General features: G+C 52.9%; 1 protein-coding gene across 1 annotated transcript in view; it reads left to right on the top strand.

Annotated features, from left to right (window-relative positions):
- Window positions 1-15,229, top strand: part of SAMD11 (sterile alpha motif domain containing 11) — a 78,567-nt gene that overhangs the window by 22,800 nt on the left and 40,538 nt on the right. The window contains exons 3-4 of the mRNA XM_021537770.3: window positions 227-405; window positions 4,362-4,412. Of these exons, the coding sequence (XP_021393445.2) occupies window positions 227-405; window positions 4,362-4,412 (230 nt within the window). The remainder of the gene's footprint in view (window positions 1-226; window positions 406-4,361; window positions 4,413-15,229) is intronic.

Genomic DNA, 15,229 nt, shown 5'->3' with positions numbered 1-15,229 from the left:
GGAGCGGTGGCAGAGGCTGCAAGTGCAGGGCTTGGTCAGAAGTGGAAAAATCAGAAACAGAAGTGCCTGTGCCCCAAAGTCCTTTGCAAAGTGACAAAGTGTGAGCCACGTGTGACGGCTTTGGCCTGCCAAAAAGAGCTTTTTGACAGGGGTAAACGGGTTTTTGTGGAAATCCCGAGATTCCTCACCAAATCCTTGCTTTCTTCTCTTTCCAAACCCACCCCAGAACCGAGGCCGCCTGGCAGAGAAGAGGAGCATCCCCCTGCCCCCCAGCAGGGTCCCCAAGAAGGAGCTGAGCTCCCTCTTCTCCCACAGCGAGGACAGCCAGGAGAGCGACAAGAGCAATGGGCAGCAGCCCGAAGTGAAGCAGGAGGAGGATCTGCACATCAGTATCATGAAAAGAAGGTACCTGCAGGGTGGGCAGGGACACAGAAACCCGGGCAGAGGCAGCACCGCCCCTGGGTCACCTCCAGGGCTGGCATCCCACTGCCCAGGGCACGCTGCAGCTCACCCAGGGCAGCTGCTGGGGATTTGTCACCCCTCCTGGGAGTGCACTTTGCACTCTGGATTTGCAGATTGTCACTCGGGTCTCACTCTCTGCCCAGGGCTCTGTGGCTTTGTGGCCGAGGAAGTGACCAAGAAATCATCTGTGGGCTTCAGCTGTCTGAAATGCAGAGCCCCAAATCCCAAATCCTGCCTCCTGCTGTCAGCTGTGCCCAGATTCTGATGTGATTGAGGCTGGGGGTTCAGTGCTGGGGAGCAGAGTTTGGGAAGCAGCAAAGTGTGGGGTTTTTGTTTGGTCACAGAGCAGCAAGGTGTGGGGTTTTTTCTTGGATTATAGAGCAGCAAGGTGTGGGGTTTTTATTTGGTCACAGAGCAGCAAGGTGTGGGGTTTTTTTGTTGGATTACAGAGCAGCAAGGTGTGGGTTTTTTCTTGGATTACAGAACAGCAAGGTGTGGGGTTTTTTCTTGGATTATAGAGCAGCAAGGTGTGGGGTTTTTTCTTGGATTATAGAGCAGCACGGTGTGGGGTTTTTTCTTGGATTACAGAGCAGCAAGGTGTGGGGTTTTTTCTTGGATTACAAGTGTCAGAGCATCCTGAGAGCCTCCAGGAGTAGAGGAGGAGTGATGGAGTTGCAGCAGAGAGGAGGAGCTGCTTGATTTTGATCCTGTTCTCCTCAGTGCCGTGAGCATTCATCCTGGAGTTGTGCAGTCCTAGAGGAAGAGGAGCATGGATTGTCTTGAGTTCCTGGGAACCCTCACCTGGCTGCTCCTGGGAGGCCTCAGTGCCCCCAACATTCAGCTGCAAAATCCCAGGTGCTCCCAGCCCTCTGAAGAAGCAGGAATTTCAGGAAACCTGTAACCCCAGAGAACAAACCCCCGAGGGCAGCGTGCCTCAGCCCCCCGTGCAGATCCCTGCAGCTCGGCTGGGTTGTCATCTCCCCGTGATGCACAGCAGGGCTCAGATCCTGAGACAAGCCCTGTAAAAGCAGAGCAGAGGGAGCTGAAGGGCTGGAATTGCTTTCCTGGTGTTTTATGTGCTCCTTGCCTGGCAGAGGAGAAGCTGCTGCCCCTTCCCTCAGACGGATGCCGAGGGCTCGGAGCAGGGAGGCAGAAGAGCAGCCAGCTCTGCCCATAAAGCCTCCTGTAATTAAAATCTGTCATTACTGCAGCTGCCCAGTGCTCCTGCTGGACATGGAAAGGTGTTTTGGGATGCACCTGGGCTGTTCAGGAGCACAGGGAACCCCGCAGTGGTTTTGGTGAAGTGCCCTGCTCCTCCTGCCCCTTTAACGATGCTTTTAATGCTGCAGAATTACACTGCTCGTTAGGAGGGAGAGCAACATGATAACTGTAATTGATAATGCTGGGCCCCCCAAATGCAAAGGGCCCTTATCTCAGATCTTTAATTACTGTAATTGCTTCGCCGTGTTTATTAGGAGTGGAGGAAGGCTGTGTGGCAGCTCTGGGCGGGGGTGCCCAGCCCGCCGTGCCCGCGCTCTGCAGCAGCTCGTGTCTCCTCGGAGGGGAGCAGGACTCTCCCAGCTGGGTTCAGCTCTCCCTGCTGCTGTGCCCGGCTTCTCCTCCTGCCCTGGGAGCTGGGCTGCAGCGTGGGGCACAGCTGGGCTCGGGGGGCAGGCACAATTCCTTGCTGAGAGGGCAGGAGCAGGAGAAACAGGAATTCAGTGCCCAGGGAACCCCTGCTGCCCCCAGCCCAGCACTGATCCCTCCGAAGGGGTGCCAGTCCTCCTGTCCCAGTGGGGTGAGACTGGGCACTGCAGCTGCTCCAGGGCCTCGAGTGGGGAGCAGGGACCCCCTCCTGCTGGCCTGGGGGGGGTCTGGGGCATCAGGAGCAGCCTGACCCCCTCCTGCTGGTCTGGGGGCATCAGGAGCAGCCTGACCCCCTCCTGCTGGTCTGGGGGCATCAGGAGCAGCCTGACCCCCTCCTGGTGGTCTGGGGGCATCAGGAGCAGCCTGACCCCCTCCTGGTGGTCTGGGGGCATCAGGAGCAGCCTGACCCCCTCCTGCTGGTCTGGGGACATCAGGAGCAGCCTGACTCCCTCCTGCTGGCCCTGGGGGCATCAGGAGCAGCCTGACCCCCTCCTGGTGGTCTGGGGACATCAGGAGCAGCCTGACCCCCTCCTGGTATCTCTGGGGACATCAGGAGCAGCCTGACCCCCTCCTGGTATCTCTGGGGACATCAGGAGCAGCCTGACCCCCTCCTGGTATCTCTGGGGACATCAGGAGCAGCCTGACCCCCTCCTGGTGTCTCTGGGGGCATCAGGAGCAGCCTGACCCCCTCCTGGTGTCTCTGGGGACATCAGGAGCAGCCTGACCCCCTCCTGGTATCTCTGGGGACATCAGGAGCAGCCTGACCCCCTCCTGCTGGCCCTGGGGACATCAGGAGCAGCCTGACCCCCTCCTGCTGGCCTTGGGGACATCAGGAGCAGCCTGACCCCCTCCTGGTATCTCTGGGGATTCAGGAGCAGCCTGACCCCCTCCTGGTGGTCTGGGGGCATCAGGAGCAGCCTGACCCCCTCCTGCTGGCCTGGGGGGGCTCTGGGGGCAGCAGCAGCAGCAGCACAAAGGCACCAGACCCAGACACGACAGCTGGGCCCTGCGGGGTCTGTGCCCCATCTGCTCCTGCCCTAATTCACCTGCTGTGTCCTCCCCCCGGGCCGGGGCTTTGCTGGCCCCCACTGAGAGCAGAACTAGGTTAAACTGGGATGGGGAAGCTGGGCCAGGCCTCAGCAGACCTGTGCTCTGCTCCTGCAGCCCTGGCTGTGCCCCCTGCACCCCTGGCACTGCCAACACCTCATTCCTGGTTCCAGCACTTGGCTTTTTCCTCCTTTCCCCGTTCCCAGTTTCCTGCTGCTCCGAGGGCTGGGCACTGGTGCAGGGGGGAGTCTGGGGATTATTCGAGCTGGAGTTGGAAGTTTCTTGGCTGGTCCCTCACCTCAGCCCTTGGCAGTCGTGGCTGTGCTGTGCTCTGGATTGTCCCAGACACAGGAGGGGAGGATTGTCCCCATCCCTGGAGGCTCCAGGAAGGTGCCCTGGAGGCACTGGGGGCACGGTTCAGGGTGAACGTGGCACTGCTGGTTGGACTGGATGAGCTTGGGGGGCTTTTCCAGCCTTCACGAGTCCCTAATTCTGAGGTAGACCCACAAATTCCATTGCTCTGCAGCAGTTTGGGGAGCTCTGGCTTCCCTCCCCTGGCAGGGAGATGCCAGCCAGCCCTGATGAGTGTGTGAGCTCAGCCTGGGAGCTGCCCAGCCTGTCGGGATCCCGGGTGTTATCCCAGGAATCTGCAGGCACTGAAAGCCAGGGGAGCCAGCGAGGAAGGCTCAGCTCTGACAGCAAGCTCCTCACACGCTGCTGGATGTCAGCCCAGCATTGTCCTGTGGCTGGATGTGTTTAATTCCTGTTTTAAAGAGTGGCCTCTTTCCCTGTGTGGGAGGAGAAATGCAGTGACAGCACCTGGGACTGAGCAGGGTGGGCAGGAACAGCCCCGGCGGGATGGGTGCAGGATGAGGGGAGGCTCCAGCACCTGCTCAGGGTGCTGGGAGGTGTCACTGACCTCATGAGGATGTGGAAAAAAGGGAAAAACAGCCCTGGATTACCAGGGATGCTGCAGGCTGCACGGGGCAGGAATTGGGGCTGGACGGGGCAGGAATTGGGGCTGGATGAGGCAGAAATTTGGGCTGGACGGATCAGGAATTGGGGTAGGAATTGGGGCTGGACAGGGCAGGAATTGGGGCAGGAATTGGGGCTCTGAGGGCTGAGGGGGTCCCTGGGGTTTCAGGGGCAGGAGGTGAACGCTCAGCCCGTGCCTCTGACCTCTCTTTTTTGGTTGTTTGTTCCAGGATTCACACCCACTGGGATCTGAACATCTCCTTCCGAGAGACCTCTTGCAGGTACCTTTTTTGGGCACCTCTCTGTGGTAGGCTGAGAGAGTTTCTGATTTGTGGCCGGGTGCTGATGGATGTGAATGAACATTTCTGTCACTTCTGGGGCTTTTTTTTCTTCCTCCCTTTGTTCCTCATCCTCCCCTTCCCACACACCCTCTTTTGTTTTTATTTTGGGGGAAGTTGTGGGGTTAACGAGTCCCTTTTACATTGGAAGAGAGAATTGATGAGATTTCTGAAGAAAGCCCAATTTTGCTGTGTTTACTCTGGTCCCAAGAAGGTGGGAATTCATAAATTGAAGATCTCCAATTGCAAACATGGATATTCCTCTGTGATATCCTGTGTTGCCAGCAGTCACAAACTCTTCTTCTAATCCTTTAAAAATCCAGAAATTTGCACTAAAACCTGGGATTTTGAAAGGTCTCTTATATTCTGATCAGGAAAATCCAGAGTTGTGGAAAGCTGCTGGGTTTTTGGAATGAGAATAATAAATCTGAGCAGCTGGGAAATGTCTCAGGGAGGAGAAAATGAGGAGGAGGCAGCTGAGGGCAGGGTGAGGTCTGGGGTTGTGAGGAGATCAGGATCTGCTCTGTGGGATCCACTGGCAAAGAGCAACCCAGGGAGAAACTGGAGTTCTGCTGAAAGGGTTTTTGATATTTTGTGTGAACCTGTTCAGTTAGAGATGGAAAAAAGGGAAAACAATACCCCAGGTGGAGCAGAGGACAATGTCCCTGCCTTGGAGAGGGAATTAAACCCTGGCCGTGGGAATGAAGGTGGGAAATCCACGTGGACTCCTCCTCCAACAGGGAGCAGTGAGGGCAGAGGAATTCTCTGGCATTTAACTCAGCCCAGGCTGTGGCTCTGAAGCACAAACCCCCATAATTCCTAAATTTTCCAGCGTTAAGAGCACAAACCCCACCCCACAGTGAGCACAATGAGCCAGTGCAGCAGCTCGGCACCCATAAAAACAGGTTTTTGAAAGGCAGCCTTAGAATAAAACCCCTGGTTAGCTGCTCCAAGCTTTTGGGACTCTCAAATACAAAAGGATGGATTCCTTCCAGGCAGAGCCTTTCATGCTAAATTTCAGCCCAGAGCAGAGTTTTATGGCTGTTATAAACTCCTAAAAGGCAGAGGTTTGGGATGGAAGTGCTGACAGTGCCTTAATTAATGGCCCTGTGAGCAATGATTCTGCACAATGGCAGCTGAGGGTGCCAACACCTTTGGAAATTAAAATCCCACTCTTAAAAAAATAATTCTGAGCTTGCAATGCGTGGAATAAAATAATGGTGTGATTTTTATGTCAGATACATTTGCTGGTCTTCCTCAGCTTGACTGTTCCCTTTGGTTTAGCTCTGTCCTGGAAGAAACCTCAGTAATTCCCTTTGGGAACAGAAGTTTTGCATTTCCTGAGGAGTCCAGCTGTCAAAAGCTGCCCATCCAGCCCATTTAAAAGATAAAAAAAAAACCAAACTGGTTATGCTGTGTGGCAGAGGAAGGATTTGGGGTTTAAATGGCAGGAGAGAAGAGGCTGCTCTGTATTTGAGTGGCCCAAATTGGCAGCACACAGGTCTCAGTTCCAGCAGGTCTCAGTTCCAGCAGGGCTGGCAGAAAGGCTCAGCTGTGGGGTTACCAGGGACCTGCCCTGCTGGATGTGCAGCAGGAGGAAAAAGACATAAATCAGGGAAAACACCTGGGAAACGAGATGGGAGAAGCGAGGAAAATGGGAAATGCGGTGATTTAGCTGCTTCCTTGGGAAAGGAGAGCAGGGGAGGATTGAAAAGCAGCTGCTGCTCGAGGTGTCAAGGCTGCTCCTGACTCAGCAGAGCCCTGCTGGGTGACACAGGTGACGTTATCAGTGCCACAGCACTGCTGCTCTGCCCTGCCAGCGCTGACAGAGGAGCCTCTGGGGCTGCCTGCTTTTATTTTATTTATTTTTTTTTTCACTAGTAAGCTTTTCCTTTCTAATCTCCCAGACCTGAAAGCGGGGCTGAAAGGTCAGGGGGAGTTTTCAGCAGCTGGAGGCTGAAGGTGAGCCCTGAGAAGGTCCAGCAGGGCCAGGGGGAGCAGTGTCCCCAGGCAGGACCTGCCTGTCCCCTCTGGCAGTCCCTGCCTGCTCCCCAGCTGGAAAAGCTGCAGCTGAGCAGAACGAGCTGAGTTCTGCCCACCAGGACCTGCAGGGCTGTTCCACAGCTCCCGGGGACTCTGCTGAGCAGAACGAGCTGAGTTCTGCCCACCAGGACCTGCAGGGCTGTTCCACAGCTCCTGGGGACTCTGTTGAGCAGAACAAGATGAATTCTGCCCATCAGGACGTGCAGGGCTGTTCCACAGCTCCTGGGGATTCTGCTGAGCAGAACAAGATGAGTTCTGCCCACCAGGACCTGCAGGGCTGTTCCACAGCTCCTGGGGACTCTGCTGAACAGGACAAGATGAATTCTGCCCATCAGGACCTGCAGGGCTGTTCCTCAGCTCCTGGGGACTCTGCTGAGCAGAACAAGATGAGTTCTGCCCACCAGGACCTGCAGGGCTGTTCCACAGCTCCTGGGGACTCTGCTGAGCAGAACAAGATGAATTCTGCCCATCAGGACCTGCAGGACTGTTCCACAGCTCCTGGGGACTCCGAGGACAGTTTGGCTCTAGGCTTCAGAAGTGCCCAGTGGGACACCACAGATGTGTCAGCCACGGCTGGCAGTGGCAGGAAAAGGACATTTATTTAATATCAGGCTGAATTCAGCCCATCCACATCGTTCCTGCCCTGGGTTTGGGCACGGGCTGCTCAGGGGAAGATTTCAGTCCTCACCCTGGGCTTTTAGGAATCGGGCACAGCAGAGGTACCTGAGTGGCTCTTCCCTTTCCTACAGGGATAAGGCCAAACCAGGAGAAAATCTGGAGTGATGAAAAGTATGACTCAATCTGAATTAATGATGTCATCATCGTTTCATTAGCAGCACTTTCTGCTCTTGCACTCACCCAGGAAGATTTATTTGGCCGCAGGGATGGGGCAGGGAAAGGAGACCATTTATGGTCTAGCAGAGATTCAGATGCTGAAGGGGAATGGGAGCTGCTAAACCAGCTCTACCTTGCATTTAAAACTGAAATTGCATTTCAAATAAAGGTGAGAAGAGTGTTTAGATTCCTGCAAGAAAAGGGGAAAGTTTATTAAGAGTAATTCTGGCCATGTTTATCCCCAGTGTGCTGGTGCAGCTGTCATGGGAGGGGGAAGTGGAACTTTTTGTAGGGTATCCTGAAGGATTTGGGATAAACTGTGTGTGTTGCTGGGCCTTGGGAGGAATTCCTGGTACCCTTCAGCTCACATAATCCTCAAAGGAAGAACCGACCCACAAAGAACAAACCCTCCGTGGGGCTGGGATGGTTTGGAGTGCCCTGGACACCCCTGGGTGCTGTGAGGGACTCCAGGGGATCCTCCCTCCCCTCCTGCCCCTGCACCCATTAAAGCTGCTCAGCCCAGGGATTTTGAATGTTTCATCAGCTGTGGGTGGAGGAAACGAGGGGAATTTGGGGGTTTAAGGAGCCCTGCCAGCCCCCGTCCCTCTCTTGGTGTGTCCCTGACAAGTCCCACTCTTGAGGGATCTCTCTCCTCCCCGTTTCTCGGGGTGCTGCAATTCCATCTTGTTTTTATTTATGGGCTTGCAGAGAGCTGAATGACAAAGCAGGCTTACAGTAAAAACATCTTCATACTTATTTCCACCTTATTTTGGAGTTGCCAGCCCTACTGATCATTTTTATGAACTGTCATGAGCATTAATGAAATTTTATGGGCATTTTGCTGGGGACGTTGCAGGATGATTAATTTGTTTTTTCAGGCTCAGTCTGCGGGGAGGTTTAGGGCGGTGCTGCCCACGGGTAGGGTTGGGATTTTCAGAACTCTCGGCTCCCTCGGCTTGGCAAAACTCGTTCATCCCTCCCTCCTCTTTTCCCCTCCCTCGTTTCCCTGCTGGGTGAGGTCCTGGGAGCTGGAGTTCCTGGGAGGAGACGTGGGATGCTGGCCAGTTCATGTCTGAGAAGGACAAAGAGTGACCCAAAAGGGCTTTTTGCCAGTGGTGAAGTTTGGAAAGCTACCCAAAAAGCCAAGCAATACAAATACAATATAAATCTAATATCATATATAATAATAATAATAATAACATATAACACAAATAATTAATAGTACACAAATAAACAAGTATTTAACAATATAATATCTTTACACAATACATTTTACATTACAATACATTTTATATAACATACAAAACATTTATTTATATTTATTTATACAGTATATTTGTACAATATACAATATAATAGATAAAACATGGTATACATATACATAGAATAATACATATAGGTAGTATACATATACATAGTATAATACACATACATAGTATAATACATATAGATAATATAATACAATACATAATACTTGTAACAATGTACAATATATAATACAGTGTAATATATAATACAATATACTGTATAATTATATACAATGTATATAATAAAATATAATAATAAAATACACAATAAACAATAAATTTTACATTACAATACATTTTATACAACGTACAATACATTTATTTATATTTATTTATACAATATATTTGTACAATATACAATAAGATATAATACACAAAACATGATATACACATACATAGTAAAAACATACATAGTATAATACACATACATAGTATAATACACATACATTGTATAATACATATAGATAATAATATAATGCATAATACTTATAACAATGTACAATATAATATATAATAGTGTGATATAGAATAATATGATATACTATATAGTTATATACTATGTAATATAAAAATGTTAATATAATACAAATTGTGTTTATATAATGGATATTATTATGAATATTATAATAGTCATAATATTATATGATATAATATATAATATATAATATATAATATAATATATATGATCTATTTATTATATTATGTATTATATATTATATATAATGTATAATATATATTATGTACTATATTCATAATATATATTATTAAAGTGTATATATAATATAAATTGTGTTTATATAATGAATATATATTATGAATATTATAATATATGTTATATAATATAATTATATAATATTTAATATATAGATTACATTAAATATTATATATTATATAATATTATATGTTATTAAAATGTAAATATAATACAAATTATTATAATATAAATAGTATAATGTGAATGCCAGAGAGGTGGCAGCGCTGCCAGGGGAGGTGGCAGTGGCAGCAGTTCCTGTGGCAGCAGTGGCAGGGAGGTGGCAGTGCCAGCAGGGGAGGTGGCAGCAGTGCCCGCAGCTCCTGTGGCAGTGCCCGCCGTTCCTGTGGCAGTGCCCGCAGCTCCTGTGGCAGTGCCTGCAGCTCCTGTGCCCGCCGTTCCTGTGGCAGTGCCCGCCGTTCCTGTGGCAGTGCCCGCCGTTCCTGTGGCAGTGCCTGCCATTCCTGTGGCAGTGCCCGCAGCTCCTGTGGCAGTGCCTGCCGTTCCTGTGGCAGTGCCTGCCATTCCTGTGGCAGTGCCCGCAGCTCCTGTGGCAGTGCCCGCAGCTCCTGTGGCAGTGCCTGCCGTTCCTGTGGCAGTGCCTGCCATTCCTGTGGCAGTGCCCGCAGCTCCTGTGGCAGTGCCTGCCGTTCCTGTGGCAGTGCCCGCAGCTCCTGTGGCAGTGCCCGCAGTTCCTGTGGCAGTGCCCGCAGTTCCTGTGGCAGTGCCCGCAGCTCCTGTGGCAGTGCCCACAGTTCCTGTGGCAGTGCCTGCCATTCCTGTGGCAGTGCCCGCAGTTCCTGTGGCAGTGCTCGCAGTTCCTGTGGCAGTGCCCGCCGTTCCTGTGGCAGTGCCTGCCATTCCTGTGGCAGTGCCCGCAGTTCCTGTGGCAGTGCCCGCAGTTCCTGTGGCAGTGCCCGCCGTTCCTGTGGCAGTGCCTGCAGCTCCTGTGGCAGTGCCTGCCGTTCCTGTGGCAGTGCCCGCAGTTCCTGTGGCAGTGCCCGCAGCTCCTGTGGCAGTGCCCACAGTTCCTGTGGCAGTGCCTGCCATTCCTGTGGCAGTGCCCGCAGCTCCTGTGGCAGTGCCTGCAGCTCCTGTGCCCGCTGTTCCTGTGGCAGTGCCCGCAGCTCCTGTGGCAGTGCCCGCCGTTCCTGTGGCAGTGCCCGCAGTTCCTGTGCCCGCCGTTCCTGTGGCAGTGCCCGCCGTTCCTGTGGCAGTGCCCGCTGTTCCTGTGGCAGTGCCCGCAGCTCCTGTGGCAGCGCTGCCGGGGCAGCTGGGGCCGCTCCCGTGCCCCTCCTGTGCCCTGCCCCGTCCCCTTGGCCCCAATCCCGCGGTGCCCGCCCGGCCGGGGCCGGCTGGGGCTCTGGCCAAGGTGACCGGCGGCTGAGCCGCGGCTGTCCCTGATCCCCGTCCCTGCCCGCTGCTGACTCAGTGACCCTGGCCTTACTGCGGGCACGGCGGTCACCTTGGCACGGGGCCCTACCAGGGCCCAGGGAAGGTTTTCCTCGGAATTCATCTCCTGGGTGACCCCTGCCAGCGCTGAGGGAAGTTATTCCTCGGAATTCATCTCCTGGGTGACCCCTGCCAGCGCCCAGGGAAGGAATTCCTTGGAATTCATCTCCTGGGTGACCCCTGCCAGCGCCCAGGGAAGGAATTCCTTGGAATTCATCTCCTGGGTGACCCCTGCCAGGGCCCAGGGAAGGTATTCCTCAGAATTCATCTCCTGGGTGACCCCTGCCAGCGCCCAGGGAAGGTATTCCTTGGAATTCATCTCCTGGGGTGACCCCTGCCAGCGCTGAGGGAAGGTATTCCTTGGAATTAATCTCCTGGGTGACCCCTGCCAGCGCCCAGGGAAGGTATTCCTTGGAATTCATCTCCTGGGGTGACTCCTGCCTTGTGCCAAGGGAAGTTATTCCTCAGAATTCCCTCCCAGAGTGACTCCAGCCTCTGTGGGTGATGCCAGGGCACTGCCAGGCTGCTGAGGGAAGTTATTCCTCAGAATTCCCTCTCCTAGGGTGATTCCTGCCTCATGCTGAGGGAAGTTATTCCTCAGAATTCCCTCTCCTAGGGTGACTCCTGCCTCTGCGGGGCTGGACCGTGGCTCATCCCTCACGCCTTTGGTGCCCTGTCTGTGTGGGGGGCACTCAGAGCTTGTGAATTGGGTTTTTTTTAGGGTTTTTTTAAAATTTGTTTAGGAAGCGTTGTGTTCTAGTAAGGAAGAAGCTGAGGGGATTCATCAGTTCTCGGGAATAAACATGATTTTATTCCCAGAGCACTGGATTTGGCATGGTCGGGGTTGGGATGGGGGATCTGTTCCTGCACAGCAGAGTCACAGCTCACACGTATTTTCCACTCTGAGCTGCCACCATTAACTGGGAGCACCAGGGGCTGATGTTCTGACAGGTCCTGTGCAGGAGGTCAGGGCAGGGAGATAGAGCAGTCCCCTCTGGGGCTCGAAAATCAATGAGTCTGTGATTAAATGGCCCACGGAGGCTGGACACTGCATGTTGAGGGAAAAGCAAAGATATTGGTGGTGGTTGATGTGGGGGCTGCAGCAGGAATTGCTCTTGCAGCTCTTCCAGGTCCTTGTACAACCTCCAGATTCAACAAATACAGGGTTTTTTTTCCAGGGCCTGGACTGGAGTGCTGATTTTTCTTTAGAAATCAGTTATTGGGTCTTTTTTTAAAATGCTAACTAGAAAATCTGGGCACCCTTGAGTGCCCAGGACCAGCCCTGCCATCCCACGGTTGTGCTGTCACATCAGGTCGTTCCTCGGGGCTGTAATGATGCAACAGCATTTATGGACCAACCCTTTAATGGCTTCCATAAAAAGCTCATTATTCCCTCCCCATGCCTGCCTGATTTACATGCCTGGGTTTGGGCAGCCCTGAGGCACACACACCCCTCTGTAAATCCTGGCTCCCTCAGGCTGGAGAAGCCCTCCAGGGTCACCAGATCCAGCCCTAACCCTGCCCAGGCCAGCAGTGCCCGTGTCCCAGGGCTCCTGGGGCACTCCAGCACTGCCCAGGGCTTATTCCCCTGTTTTGGGTGGGAAATGTCCCTGATGTCCCACCTGAGCCTCCCCTGGTGCTGTTTCCTCCAGCAGCCGGTGGCTCTGGCTGGGACACTGCTCCTGACAGCAGAAACTTGGTTTTTTGTGCTGCTGAGACCAGCAAAGGAAAAACCCTTTGTGATTCTGCAGCTCCTGGGGATTTTCTCATCTCCTCGCAGCTTCCCTGCCACTCCTGGAGCCCCAGCCTGGCCAGGCAGGGTGGGAGCAGAGGGTCAGGGGGGATCACTGCAGAGGGAACATCTCAGCCTGGCACCTGAGCCAGGTGAAGCATCCTGGAACCAGCCCCCTGCCCTGGCCAGGTCACTGCCCTCGAGGCCTCTCCCCTGCAGGTCTGACATCCCTCCCTTTGCATATTGGATTTTTCCTTTCTTTATTGGAGGGAGGGGCAGAGGGTCGGGACAGTTTTATGGCTGCTGTATTGATCAGTAAAATTTAATATAATCCCTGCACTTACTGGGTAATCGTTAAGGGGATGGAGAGCCGGTGAAATGTGTTTTAAAAGAAATGTTTTTCCATTTTATTTCCTTCCCATTTTACTTTCTGAGTCTCTCTTTCCTCCCAGTCTGCTACTTTGCATTCTTTCAGAGATTTTTGACTGTGCTCTCCCAGCTTTCCTCTGGTTTGAGTATTAGGAAAAGTTACCCAGTAAAGGAGCTCTGTAAAATAGGCTTGATTGTTCCAATAGTGATAGTTGTAGTTTTAGTAGCAGTACCCTGTATGCTTCAGTGTGTGCAAAAAATAACGAGTAAGGCAGTATCTAATATTTTAGTTGTTCATCAGAAGGGAGGAGATGTTGGGGAAGATGAAATGGGAAAGCCTTGTAACTATGATTGCCTGGCAAAAGATTTGGAAAATGCAGAAACTATAAGCGGGATTGAGATGAGAACAGGCTTTGAGATACCAAACTTGGTCACTAAACAGCTGGAAAACAAGAGTACAGCCAGCTGTAGGCAATCCCCCTTTGATTAAACAGTGCCCTTACCTACAGACAGGTCCCAGGGTCAGGTGGAATGTTCTGTCTCTTCCCCCAAAAGAGGGAAGCTGCAGCCAGGGAAGCCAGGAAAGGCAGCCCCTGGTGGGAATTATTTCCATCCTGCCCAAACTGTTCTCCTTGCCCCTCTGCATCATTGCTGCAGTCTGAGCAGAGCCTGCGGGCGCCTGGCTGCTCTGCAGAGCCTGACACTGATTTATATTTTGGTTAATTGTCTCCAGCCATTAGTCTGCCCGTCCCTCTCCTCCTCGGAGATGCACTCGCTGCTAATGGCTGGAATGAAACACGTTTGGAAGGTGCTGCTGCTCCAGTCTGGCTCTGCACGGGAGCTGCCACCCCCCTGCCCTGGCCCTGGGGGTGGCGTGTGCCCCTCGGGGGCACCTGGCAGCCCCTCTGTGCCCACCCAGGGGCCAAAGGGGCCTGGGGGCTGCCCGCTCCTCTTGTCCCCTCCTGAAGTTCCTGCATCCCTGTGTGTGGCTCAGCAGGGGCTGGGATGGAGAGTGGGGACTGGATCCTGCCTGACTCGTGAGTAAACTGAGGCAGCCTCGGAGCCTGGAGTGTGCCCGTGCCTCCCTGAGCGTGGGTTTGCTGGTGCACCTTTGCACACCACCATGGTTTTTATCTTAAACCCGTGGAAAATCTCCTGAAGGCAGGAGATTTTGGGGAGGGAGGGCAGCACTGCTGCTGTGGGGATGATTCCTTCTCCTGGGTTCTGTTTTCGCTGGATCTCTCCCGGTGTTCTGCCCTCTCGGGCTTTTGAGGGGCTGCTCCAGAGAGGGTTGCATTTTCCTGGTGGATAAACCGATCCCTCCCAGTAGCTGCACGTGTTGACACACCAGCGCTGCTCCGGGCTCGATTGGGATGCGAGGCACCGTGCAAATGCAAAGATGTAATTATCCCATTTTTCTCTTCCCACTCCCTGCTCTCCTGGCTCCTCTCCTCCGCCCTTTCCGGGCCTTGTGCTGATGGCAGCGTTTATCTGCATTTGTCCTCTGTCCCTGACAGCCACTTATTGATTGGCATGATTAAAAAGAACTGATAATCACTTCACATTAATCCCATAAATGACTTAAGACACCAAAATATTTGCATAATGCATCTTAAAGGTGGCAGCTAAAAGAGGATAAGACCCAAAACTGCTTGGCACAGGAGAAATGGGCTTCCCACTCACCTGTGGGCTCGCTTAAGTAATGAGCCTCGTGCTTGCATAAGGAGCACTCTGAAGTGCTCTGGGGGAGATGCATGGGTGCTCAGAGGATTTGGGATCCCAGCATCCCTTCTCCTGCTGATCCCCCTGAGGGATGGGGAATGGCGGGGCTGTTTGTGCCTGCAGCCTCCTCCCGTGGAAATCTGCAGCCAGACGCCCGCTGAAAGTCCCTAAAGACTTTCTGTCCTGAACTGATCTGATTAGCAGCGAGCTAGACACGGATTAGCCCCGGGGATGGGCTGGGCTGGGAGCACCGGGATCGGCCGGGGCAGCAGCACCGGGGGGATTGGGGGGGTATTTAAGGCAGATCAGGGCTGGGTAATTCTGCAGATAATGCACCCTCCGGGCTGCCCTGCTGGGCCCAGGTGAGGACACCCCTGGGTGGGAGCTGGCACGGGAGGGAGCTGTGGCTGGGCAGGGAGGGCAGCAGTCCTGATTTGTGTCCTTTCTGCCAAGTGTCTCTGCCTCTCCTGGCTGCCGTGTCCCCTTCAGAGGGAGGGCAGGAAGAAAAGTTGTCCCGTGTAGCTGAGCCCCTGGTGCTGGGAGGATGGGG

Source organism: Lonchura striata, chromosome 24, assembly GCF_046129695.1.
Source record: "Lonchura striata isolate bLonStr1 chromosome 24, bLonStr1.mat, whole genome shotgun sequence".
Classification (NCBI taxonomy): Eukaryota; Metazoa; Chordata; class Aves; order Passeriformes; family Estrildidae; genus Lonchura; species Lonchura striata.
The sequence above is the reverse complement of the archived record's forward strand: the minus strand, read 5'-3'. Positions and strand labels throughout refer to the sequence as shown.